The 13,307-nt window shown below is 42.1% G+C and overlaps 1 protein-coding gene across 1 annotated transcript in view; it reads right to left on the reverse strand.

Moving 5' to 3' along the window:
• Positions 1–9,874: 9,874 nt before the first annotated feature.
• Positions 9,875–13,307, reverse strand: part of LOC133616562 (low-density lipoprotein receptor-related protein 8-like) — a 66,502-nt gene continuing 63,069 nt past the window's right edge. Inside the window, exon 13 of the mRNA XM_061975981.1 lies at positions 9,875–11,487. Within this exon, the coding sequence (XP_061831965.1) occupies positions 11,455–11,487 (33 nt within the window). The 3' untranslated portion in view covers positions 9,875–11,454. The remainder of the gene's footprint in view (positions 11,488–13,307) is intronic.

Below are 13,307 nucleotides of genomic sequence, written 5' to 3' on the forward strand. Positions count from 1 at the left end.
CAGGTCCCACCCGCCTCTCACAGCATCTTCCCTATCTGAATCGCTCCCACTGCCCTCTAGTCTTTCACTCTCACTTTCCTCATCCACAAATCTTTCATCCTCGCTCAAATTAATGGGGAAATCGTCGCTTTCTCGGTCCGAATCGCTCTCGCTGCTGGTGGCCATGATTGTAAACAATGTGCGGATGTGAAGAGCTCCACAACCTGTGACGTCACGCTACTCGTCTGCTACTTCCAGTACAGGCAAGGCTTTTTTATCAGCGACCAAAAGTTGCGAACTTTATCGTCAATGTTCTCTACTAAATCCTTTCAGCAAAAATATGGCAATATCGCGAAATGATCAAGTATGACACATAGAATGGACCTGCTATCCCCGTTTAAATAAGAAAATCACATTTCAGTAGGCCTTTCGCGTTTTAGGTGAAGGACCCCCAAACTGAAGGACAGAAGGAGCGGGGACCCCCTAATTATATATCTTGTAGGAAATTATAATTGTACTTTACAATAAACTGGTCGTCGAGGTACCTTGTTATTGTGCAATACCAACGCAGGGTTTTCACCAGATTGCCGCCAATACTTGTGGCGGTGGGGGCGTGGCTAGAGGCATGACGTCATCATATAATTGGCATAATTTGCAATGATGCATATACATACATATTATATATACTGTGTATATATATATATATATATATACACATACACACATACCGTATATTACCAAATAAACGCCCTTGTGCAAATAACCGCCCATGTCCTAATAGCCGCCCGGGGTCTGACCCCATTTTGTGAAATAAACGCCTCTTCCTAATAAACGCCTATGTCCAAATAGTCGCCCATGGGCTGTTATTTGCATAATTTAGATTAAAATCATATTGACTTCATTAAACCCAATTTATAAGCTAAAAGGAAAAGCAAAGGTGCAATAATTCTGGTCATTACGGTAACAGCAGACGTTACGTGGGGATTCTGGGTAATCAACATATTGCAACGGTATGATGATGTGGTCCTGATGGCTTCCTCCGGCCAAGATCTTCAGCTCTCACTGGATCGGTTCGCAGCCGAGTGTGAAGCGACTGGGATGGGAATCAGCACCTCCAAGTCCGAGTCCATGGTTCTCTCCCGGAAAAGGGTGGAGTGCCATCTCCGGGTTGGGGAGGAGATCTTGCCCCAAGTGGAGGAGTTCAAGTACCTCGGAGTCTTGTTCACGAGTGGGGGAAGAGTGGATCGTGAGATCGACAGGCGGATCGGTGCGGCGTCTTCAGTAATGCGGACGCTGTATCGATCCGTTGTGGTGAAGAAGGAGCTGAGCCGGAAGGCAAAGCTCTCGATTTACCGGTCGATCTACGTTCCCATCCTCACCTATGGTCATGAGCTTTGGGTCATGACCGAAAGGACAAGATCACGGGTACAAGCGGCCGAAATGAGTTTCCTCCGCCGAGTGGCGGGGCTCTCCCTTAGAGATAGGGTGAGAAGCTCTGTCATTCGGGGGGAGCTCAAAGTAAAACCGCTGCTCCTCCACATCGAGAGGAGCCAGATGAGGTGGTTCAGGCATCTGGTCAGGATGCCACCCGAACGCCTCCCTAGGAAGGTGTTTTGGGCACGTCCGACCGGTAGGAGGCCACGGGGAAGACCCAGGACACGCTGGGAAGACTATCTCTCCCGGCTGGCCTGGGAACGCCTCGGGATCCCCCGGGAGGAGCTGGACGAAGTGGCTGGGGAGAGGGAAGTCTGGGCTTCCCTGCTTAAGCTGCTGCCCCCGCGACCCGACCTCGGATAAGCGGAAGAAGATGGATGGATGGATGGATGGCAATGGGTGACCGCATATAGCGTAACACACACTCAACGACAACAACAAACCCACGAGGAAAAGTTTCAACATGGCAAGCAACAGCAGCAGTGAGTTGAATGAACAGGATACCGGTACACCACAACTGATGGACGGGAATACTTTAAGGGGGAAGAAGAACAGAAAGTTTGACTTGAAGTTCAAGCTAGCGGTTGTGAAGTATGCGGAGCAGAATTCTGGTTTGGCAGCGGCCAGGCAGTTTAACGTTGACCCAAAACGTGTACGAGAATGGAAACAAAAAAAGGGAGAACTACAATCTCAGTCGGCAATCGATGGAAAACGGGCTCGCTTATCTGGTGGAGGTAGGAAGAAAGTGAGCGACGAGCTTGATGCTAATTTGTGTCAGTGGATACATCACGTTCGTGGACTGAACCACTGTGTGTCCCGCAAAATGATCCGCATTAAGGCAAAGGACAGTGACAGTATTATTGTTCTGTTTTGATGGTGGGTTTTATACTTGAGTACTTGGTACCATAATTTTATTTTTCCCGGTAGGCTGCTTTATTTAAAAAGTTTATTTATTTTTAGTATTTGTATTCTATTTGACAATTGTTGCACTACTGTCATGTTGAGGCCTTGTTGATCTCTTGTCTTTTGATAGTCTTGTTTTTTTGTTTGTATGTTTACATTAGCTTTTACATTTAAAGTTTTAAGTACGAAAAAAAATACTGGACACTAACCATTGTAACCAAATAATGGCCTGGTGCAGGCTGGTGCAAAAATAAATAAAAGCCTTGTGCAAATAACCGCCCATGTCCTAATAGCCGCCCGGAGTCTGACCCCATTTTGTGAAATAAACGCCCGGGCTACTATTTGGTAATATACGGTATATACAAATATATATACACATACATATATATACGTATACATATATACATTTATATATACATATATATGTAATATATATACATATACATATATACAGATATATACATATACACATCTTAAAATGTTATACATAAAGTTAAGAACAAATGTTATTAATTAGTATTAACATACAGTACCGGTACACCTCATTCAATGTGTATTCTTTATTTTCATGACTACTTCCATTTTTTTATTTTTTTTTTTACAAAAAAAAAGGTGAAATAACTGAAAACATGTTTTGTATTCTGGTTTCTTCAAAATTGCCACCCTTTGCTCTGATTACTGCTTTGCACACTCTTGGCATTCTCTCGATGAGCTTCAAGAGGTAGTCACCTGAAATGGTTTTCACTTCAGTCTCCGTTCTAATTCATCTCAAAGGTGTTCTATCGGGTTCAGGTCAGGACTCTTTGCAGGCCAGTCAAGTTCCTCCACACCAGACTCTGGCATCCATGTCTTTATGGACCTTGCTTTGTGCACTGGTGCACAGTCATGCTAGAAGAGGAAGGGGCCCACTCCAAACTGTTCCCACAAGATTGGGAGCATGGAATTGTCCAAAATGTTTTGTTATCCTGGAGCATTCAAAGTTCCTTTCACTGGAACTAAGGGGCTGAGACCAACTCCTGAAAAACAACCCCACACCATAATTCCTCTTCCACCAAATTTCACACTCGGCACAATGCAGTCCAAAATGTACCGTTCTCCAAACCCAGACTGGTCCATCAGATTGCCAGATGGAAAAGCGTGACTCATCACTCCAGAGAAGGCGTCTCCACTTCTCTACAGTCCAGTGGCGAGGCGCTTTACACCACTGCATCCAACGCTTTGCATTGGACTTTGTAATGTATGGCTTAGATGCAGCTGCTCGGCCATGGAAACCCATTCCATGAAGCTCTCTGCGTACTGTACGTGGGCTAATTGGTAGGTCACATGAAGTTTGGAGCTCTGTAGCAACTGACTGTGCAGAAAGTCTTTGCACTATGCGCTTCAGCATCCGCTGACCCCTCTCTTGTCAGTTTACGTGGCCTACCACTTCGTGGCTGAGTTTCTGTTGTTCCCAAACTCTTCCATTCTCTTAAAATAAAGCGGACAGTTGACTTTGGAATATTTAGGAGCGAGGAAATTTCACGACTGGATTTGTTGCACAGGTGGCATCCTATGACAGAAACAATCAGTTTCCATGCCTAAGTGCTTGATTTTATACACCTGTGGCTGGGCCAAGTGATTAGGACACCTGATTTTCATCATTTGGATGGCTGGCCAAATACTTTTGGCAATATAATTCCTGCGCGGCTAAAATTTGGAAGGCGAAATATTTGAATTACCGACATATGCGTACGGTACTTGACTGTCACGGTATCAACAGGACTACCTCACTTCATCTACACGTGTTGCTTGTCATCAACTAAATGTCAAAAAAAAAAACAACAGACACTAAGCCGCCTCTCTGGCGTTTCACCGCCTGCAAAGAAACGTCAACTGGAACCAGAGCAATATGTTGTATGAACGGATATACAGCCTATATTATTCACGCACTATTGACTAGTGATGTGCAGAAAATGTGGCCACTGAAAAACTTTGATGAACCGTAAGCAAGACGTCTGGAGCCTCCGCACCTTTGCTCCGGCCGCTTGAGCGGCGGGTCGCTGTCAGGTTCAAACACTGATGACATCTATGAAACAGACGAGAAGCAAGGAATCATGCAGAGACAGAGTTAAATGTTGCTCAATTGAGGAGAGACGTGTTTTGGACTGTACTCTAGTTACAGATCCAAACTGTGTTCTAAAAGTCCAGCCCACGTGCTTCCTCTATTTATTTGGGAGGTCCTGGTTTACATCACTGAAGCTGTCGCTGAGAGAAGGGGGTAATCTCAACAGCTCCAGTTAGACACAATATATGATTATACAAAATGCAAATGTGCCGACAGTCGTGATATCACCTTGTCTCTGCTCTGTCTGCGTCACGGTACTCGATGTTCGGCCTTGGAAGTCAGCAGGCCGATTCTGGAAACAAACACTGATACGAGACTGGCTTGCAATCTTTTGGATTGCCAGCTTTACACAGACAAAGAAAAATACAATTTCAGCACAATTGATAATAACTATAGCAACGGCCCTTAAGCATAAGAGTTGTGTGATAATATATACATAATTATTCTAACAGTCGCACAACGCATCACTTTGCACTGCAGCAGACTTCTCTCACCCGCATTGTTTTAATATGTGATGCCAGATACACAGTAGGGGCGATTGCTGAAGACTACACAAGTGAGTTGAAAAATAAAGCTATTGTAGATCCGCCCTGATGTCTGTATCTCCTATACTTAACAGCCCTTTGGACACCCCTGCTATGGACAATAGAACACTTTAGAGTGGGTGACGTACAGCTAATAATATGCTGGGTACTACTCATCTGCCTCAATATGTCATTGTAACAACTTGGCAGATGGAAACATGCAGTACGGTCACATGGGCATTCTTTAAAAAAAAAAGGGGGGGGGGGGGGGGGGGCGCATACCCACTTGTGCCACATGCCTGGTGATCCTTCCCAGCCCCTTCCCCCACACATACCACGAGAGGTTAAAACCAAACCAGTGAGAAATGATTGGCCCAAGTCAACAACTCTGTCAAAGTAAACAAGGAAGTGAGGGGAAAGCAGTGTCAATATGTTAAGGGTTGTGCATTCAGGGACAAGAGCAACATTTTAACGCTTGATAAAAAAAAAAATATCAAAGAAACAAAAAAAAAAAACCTGTTCATACTGAGGTAGGATAACAAGGCCCGAAGCTTTTTGGATTGTGGGGCTGAGGGGGGAACAGACTACTTCCTGGTAACCTCTCTGAGAAGTCACCTTTAACACCTTTTAGGTAGGTAGGTCTTTATTGTTGCACAAGTACAACGGAACTTTGTTTTCAGCACAAACCCGTTCAAGATTAGACAAACAAAGTACAGGGTTGCAGAACAGGAACGCTGATGGGTCACCACAAGGCACCCCGTAAAAGATGGGAAAAAGGTAAACGCTGGGGAAGGATGAGTAAAAAAAATACAATCTAGACTGGGCTCCTAAGGGGGCCCAGTCTGGAGTGGGGAAAAAAAAACCTCCATCGCAAAGCATATACATATTACAACGTACATCTCGAGATATCTAGCAACAGAGAGGAGGGAGTGCGGGGCCATGGTGGGTGGGCTGCAGCTCTCAGGCACTGCCCAGCTGTCCCTCACCCCTATGGGATTTGCGTCAAGGGTGTTGGATTGGGGGTGGGGTATGTGTGTGTGGCGTATATTTTTTGTGGATGCATGTGTGTGTGTAAACCTGCAGTGTGTCTCTGTTCCGCGGCCTTGATGGAGTGCAGCCGCTAGTCAGTCCAAAGTCAACAACAACAGGTGTGTCCATGAGAGACAAGAAGGGAGTTTATTGCGTCTTCGCCGCACTGTCCTTCGGGAGAGTCTCGAAGCCAGGGAAACAATCCAAGTTAGAATGTTAAAATAAAATTTGCTTTTCACTCTAAATTGTTCATGACTGATCCTTGTGTGTGAATTGCCTCTTAAAGAAAATTATAAATTATTAAAACAAATAAGTCTACTTCCTGATTTAATGAAGATGGAACAGTACAAAGATCCATATTATCAATAAAGGGTGGTATCGTAATATGGTGGATGTTTCAGTTAGTGTTTTTCAGCGGTGGGAACTGGGAGACTCGTCCAGATAAAGGGAAAGATGAATGCAGCAATACAATTGGTACCACTGTATTTTTTGCCTCATTGCTGTGAGATTCTTGCGTGTGAACGAAGCATTAGTAAGACTATCCAGGACCAGATACCATCAGTGAGCAGATAATACTGTATGATCTTTGTCTTTTGGACTTATCAGTTCTTCACTCACGCTTTAAGTGAAGGATGAGACAAAGTCACATTGGTACCTCGTGTATAGAGAGACATCCTGGATGAAAACCAACACTTCCCGTCCAACCTGATAGAGCTTGAGAGGTGCTGCAAAGAGGAATGGGTGAAACTGCCCAAAGATAGGTGTGTCAAGCTTGTGGCATTGTATTTGATAAGTAATTGCTGCCAAAGGGTGCATCAACAAAATACAGAGCAAAGGCTGTGAATACTTATTTACATGATCAAGGGTGATGGGTCAAATGCAGAGAATAATTTCGCCACACCTAGTGTGTGTGTGGCAATCATTGGTACTTTAACTTTAATTTTTTTTTTTTTTTACTTTTAATAAATTTGCAAATTTTTTTTTGAAAAAACCTTTTCACATTGTCGTTCTTTAACCCTTATTTTTTCCCTTTTTTTTATTGAGACAAAGATTATTTATGTATTTAATATTTTTATGTTTACTATGGTACATTTTTTATTTATTATTTTATCTGTTCACTGTTCTGTTACAGAGAACAAGGAAATTGGATAAAATTGTTATGGCATGAAAATGGGTAGGGCTAAATAAGCTCTGCTTCTTCCTCCTCCTTTTCGGACGTGCTGTAATGAAACGACCGGAACTGTGTGATGCATTACATTGTTACAATGCATTACAAGGCTCTTTTGGGTTTAATACCTCCATACTTGTGTACTTTGTTACAAAGAAAAAACAGCTCTTATGCATTACGCTCTAACAATTTCTATGTTTTAAAGGGGAACATTATCACAATTTCAGAAGGGTTAAAACCATTAAAAATCAGTTCCCAGTGGCTTATTATATTTTTCGAAGTTTTTCTCAAAATTTTACCCATCATGCAATATCCCTAAAAAAAAGCTTCAAAGTGCCTGATTTTAACCATCGTTATAAACACCCGTCCATTTTCCTGTGACGTCACATAGTGATGCCAACACAAAAACATGGTAGAAAGAACAGCAAGCTATAGCGACATTAGCTCGGATTCAGACTCGGATTTCAGCGGCTTAAGCGATTCAACAGATTACGAATGTATTGAAACGGATGGTTGTAGTGTGGAGGCAGGTAGCGAAAACGAAATTGAAGAAGAAACTGAAGCTAATGAGCCATATCGGTTTAAACCGTATGCAAGCGAAACCGACGAAAACGACACGACAGCCAGCGACACGGGAGAAAGCGAGGACGAATTCGGCGATCGCCTTCTAACCAACGATTGGTATGTGTTTGTTTGGCATTAAAGGAAACTAACAACTATGAACTAGGTTTACAGCATATGAAATACATTTGGCAACAACATGCACTTTGAGAGTGCAGGCAGCCCAATTTTCATCAATTAATATATTCTGTAGACATACCCTCATTCGCGCTCTTTTCCTGAAAGCTGTTCTGTCCAGTTTTGGAGTTGATGTCAGCAGGCCAGGGAAGCTAGGGTCGATAGGGGGTTTAGCTCGCTCGTCTGCGGGAACAAACTGCCGCCATTGCTTGCCGTGCTACCGAGGTCCTTTGTCCCTGAATTGCTCACACACTCCGGCAGATTCAATGGAGGTCTGGCGGCAGATTTCTTTGACTTTATCGTTGGAAATGCATCTGCTTTGAGTGTCGCAGGATATCCACACAATCTTGCCATCTCTGTCGTAGCATAGCTTTCGTCGGTAAAGTGTGCGGAACAAACGTCCAATTTCTTGCCACTTTCGCATCTTTGGGCCACTGGTGCAACTTGAATCCGTCCCTGTTCGTGTTGTTACACCGTACGACAACACACCGACGAGGCATGATGTCTCCAAACAAAAACAGAAACGGAAAACAGTCGAAAAAACGGAAAATAACAGCGCTGATTTGACTCGGTGTTTGAGAAAATGGCGGATTGCTTCCAGATGTGACGCCACGTTGTGACGTCATCGCTCCGAGAGCGAATATTAGAAAGGTGTTTAATTCGCCAAAATTCACCCATTTAGAGTTCGGAAATCGGTTAAAAAATATATGGTCTTTTTTCTGCAACATCAAGGTATATATTGACGCTTACATAGGTCTGGTGATAATGTTCCCCTTTAACTGTTCCCCATGTACGGACTGAATTTGGCAAAAGAGCTTTTGGCATTGCTGCCCCTATGGCATGGAATGCATTGCAGACGAAACTGAAACTCACTGAATTACTTCCATTTGTAGCCTTCCGTTCTGTCCTGAGGGACAGACAGCAAGAGACTTTTGCACAGTGCCTGTGTTTTTAAAAGGTGTAAATCTTTGTTTTACAGTTCTCTTTTATGTATTTTAAAATATATATTTTAGCGTATTACTTTTTGAAACTGCTCTGCGATATGTGCTGTTGACCTCTTGGCCAGGTCACCCTTGTGAAAGAGATCTTGATCTCAATGGGTTCTAAAGGTTCTATTGTATGCATGTTCGAAATAAACTGAAACTGAACTGAACTGAAATTATAGGCAATTGTGTGTAGAATTTTGAGGACAAAAAAAATGTATTTATTCAATTTCAGAACATAAAATGTAGAAAAAGTGAAGCACTGTATTTTCACAAAGATCCCTGTATTTATTTGGTGTCAGATAAAACACAAAATGTACGGTATCACCCAACTTGAGGAAGAAGTAGGCCAGCTGGACTACGTTAGCATTTTTAAAAGGGGAGGAGGTTGGATTTGAAGCGTGATTTAAATCGGATCCTTCATTTCGCCACAACAAACCGCACCATGACCTCACACTTACGAACATTAAAGTAATGTAAAATATTAATAGGAATCAAAGTTTACAGGCCTGGATAAGGTTGATGGGGACATTTGCTGGTTACAAAAAATGCCGTAACTGATTAAACGGACTATTGGTTAATCATTTCAAATCAAGGAAAAAATTTAAAAGAAACAGACTATTGGTTAATCATTTCAAATTAAGGAAAAAATGTGAAAGTCTCGACATGTTAACCACCGTCATGTTTGTTGGCCATCTGAGAAACTACAGTGTCTATTTCATCAGCTCTTATGTGATTAAAGTTGTCATATAATAGCTGACAATCTTAATATAAACATTCATTTTCGTCCTAAAATGAAAGCGTTAGATATCAACAGGAAATATGCCTCAATTTGCTGATAGGAAACCGGGGTAGAGCAAACAAACATTACCCCATATCCAAACCCTGAGGCACCTGACTCCATATAAGGACATTTCCTATCTGACAGATAAGAAGCGCTGCAAATTCAGCTCACATGATGTTCCAGGAAGTTAGGAGGGAACTTTAACGAACCAGAATAAAACTAGACAACTAAGAAGAAAGAAAAAAAAACTTTTAATCGATTCATGATTTCCAGTCAGTTTTGGCCACGGTGCAAATACAAAAGTGCCATCATAAATAAAACCCTTATTTAATAAATACAAAACACAGCAGTTTGTACCAGACTTAAATAAGTTCCTCTGCATCTCCTCTTAAATTCACAAAAGGAGGCTTTCACGGTCAAATGCGCAACGTTCACACAAAAACAAACCCCAGACACACACAAAAAAAAAAACAGAAGCCTTTGCGCTGTCAAATGACCTAAAAAACAACAACAGGAAGACGTCCTTCATGGCATTATTCAGAGTAAATACCAAGTATGAGTCACAAGACTCACAAACGTGATGACGTTGTGCATCAGACCACCATGTACACAAAATAGTTCTTTAAAGGGGAACTGCACTTGTTTTTGTCTAACACCCACAATCTCTGAAAGAAAAAGAAAAAGAAAAAGAAACAAAAAAGTCTAGCAAGAGGCAGCTAACAATACAGGTAATTGGGGTATTCTGCCTATAAAGCCCTCACAAAAACATACAGAAGATGAGTTACAACTTTAAGCAGATCCAGTTAATCCATTATGTAGCACTAATGCTAAGTGCTAACAAGAAATCCAAAACACAAACATAAAACTGACTTACAATGTCCGCTTTCACAGGGATGGTTGTATCTTTCAGCACAAGTATTGTGCTCCCCGTTTAGATGACCAACTCAACACAATTCTCACGCATCAACTTTTACCAACTCAGAGGCAATTACCTCTCACTAATGGCCAGAGGAGCAGAGTGTCTGTTACTAAAAGTAGTTCCTCTGCGTTAGCTTTTATAATAATGTTGCTATAGCTTGGTTATATGCAGGTCACGGCATGTAGATGGAGCATTGTTGCCGGTTTTTGGATGTTTTTAAAAAAGGACTTTATAGACGCAATATAGGACACCCCCATTACTTGCATTGTTGGCCGCCTCTTGCTAGCAGTTTTGCACGGTTTAGAACGCACAGAAAAAAGAAAGGTGTTTTCTTGTCTCACATAAAGATCGTGAATGATAGGAAAAGTGCACTTCCCCTTTAAGAGACAACTAAAGAGTGTCCGGTTTAAAGGCACGACTGCTTCGTTGGATGCATTAAAATAATGAAGCATTTGAAAAACATCCTAAATGGAAGCTTTTTCCTTCCAAAACAGTACTGGACTTGAGAATGTTTTGTGTAACTTAAAACTTCAAAAAATGAGAACTCTCAGCTGAAGCCCTGCCATCAAAGTCTGACGGGAGAATAGAGAAAACGTGAAAGGAAGCTGCGAGGTATCGTCTACGACTATTGCAAGCTGAAGGACATAGCTGCTTGTGGCGCCTTGAGGGAGTGAGCGCGCTCCACTTCTAGAAAATACAATCCAAAAAACTAGGTAGAGTCACAAGAGCTGAACATACTCGGCTAATTGTTCAAAAATCAAAGCAGCAATGAACTACAAGCTAGTCTGCAACCCACCGAGGGAACTGGGACACGTCTGGTGGCCGCAGCAGGCCACCACGGGGATTGTGAGCGTGTGTGGCGAAGGAAGGCGTCCGGCCATCTGTGTCTTCATTCCCTGTCCAAGTCCAGCTTAAGAGTTTCCTGGCGGAAGAGAGCACATGGCTTAGTTGACACACTGAACAACATTAAGCCTTGAAGGCGGCGGGGGAGGAGTTAGGACTGAACTGCTGTGGAATAGTAGTACTTCAGAGAGGGATCCTCTTTTTAGACGAACTAGGCCGCTCTATGGTTTAAAAACTAAAACAAATCCGAGAAAATGTCCATTTTGTCGAGGATCTGTTTATCATTTTGCCACCCCTGCCCTGTTTCCCACACCACTGCAATCCATATGCGGGAAGTAGAGATGCGCGGATAGGCAATTATTTCATCTACCCGCCATCCACCCGAACCAACATTTTATCAAAACCACACCCGCCCGCCACCCGCCCGTTGTTATATATCTAATATAGACGATGCAAGGCATTAGTAAGGTTATAAAGCTTTTGCCTGTTAAAGAAAGGAGACTGATCCAATTCAGCAGAGACATTCAATGCGTGCCACGCATTAATATCTCTTGGCCACGCATTAGTGGCTAAGAGATATTAATGTGATTATATTATTTATCATTATTATAATATTATTGTCATTTCCGTTAAGAAAGTGTTGACTATTGTTGCCAATGCCCTCAGATCAGGAGTGCGTTCCATCCTCACACTTTGTGTGCGCAGTTGCAGCAAGCAGAACGAGAATTTTAAGAAGTTAAAAAAATGTTTTAGAAAGACTAGGCCTATATTTTCGTTAGGTAAAAAAAAAAATTCTGAATTTATTTCAATGAATGTTAACTTGTTAACGTTATAATGCTCAAATAGGGACGAGGGCGGGGTGCACAGTGAAACAGTGAACAATTTCGCGACAAAGATGAACCTTTTTGATTGATCTGCAGCCATGACAAAATATCAGACAATCTCCATTGTCAACGACAGGCAGGAAAATAAAGATAAACACATAGCCTATGCTGTAGGCATAGGCATAGACTCATACGTTTTTAAGTTGAAATAAAAAAAATTAAAAGAAACGTGCCTCATAAGCCTTAGGCTGTCAATCACGCGCACAAACTTAAATTATACAATAACATATGTATGTCATCCCTATTTAAACAAAAATAAATTAAATAAATAATAATAATAAATTACCTGCAACTTATTGGCCAAGGCAAATAGCTGAAGGGGGGAAATCAAACCCATCAGACTGCACTTTATCATCAAACTTGAATTATAATGAAAATAGACGGTCGCGACAAACAAAGCAGGCTAAATAGCCTTACATTGTCGCCAATCGGAGATGCGCTTCACTTGAAAGCGAGGCCAAATAATTATTCACACATAGTAGTATATCTCGAATAGAAAAAAAACACAATAAACAACGCAATTGCCTTAATTCCTTTGCATTGTAGTGCGCCCAAACAACACGTAACCATCAAAATTATTCAGCTGACCGAACTCAATATAGGTTAGACATGGGCTTATTTGGTATAGCCTAGGTAATGTAGACTAATTCGTTTAACATATCCAACCGTATGTCTACTTACTTTTTTTTTTTTTGTTAGCACTATGCAGGAATAAAAGGGCATCTACAGTGCCAGGATTCAGGCGAGAGCGCCTGGCCTCTAAAATGCGCCCTGCTGCGCTGAAGGAGCGCTCACTTGCACCACTTGTTGCTGGGACGCGGTGCCATCTTTTTCTTTTTTTCTTCTTCTTCTGTTGTGTTGTGTTGTGTTGTGCTGCAGTGCCTGATGAATCATTGACTGTTTCAAAGAGTGCTGCTCGTTTTTAGTATGTGGGTAACAACATTTAACTATGTATATATATTTCCGAATTGGTTCAACCGCCACCCACCCGCATCTATTTAAAATCTATTTTTAC

Source organism: Nerophis lumbriciformis, linkage group LG14, assembly GCF_033978685.3.
Source record: "Nerophis lumbriciformis linkage group LG14, RoL_Nlum_v2.1, whole genome shotgun sequence".
Classification (NCBI taxonomy): Eukaryota; Metazoa; Chordata; class Actinopteri; order Syngnathiformes; family Syngnathidae; genus Nerophis; species Nerophis lumbriciformis.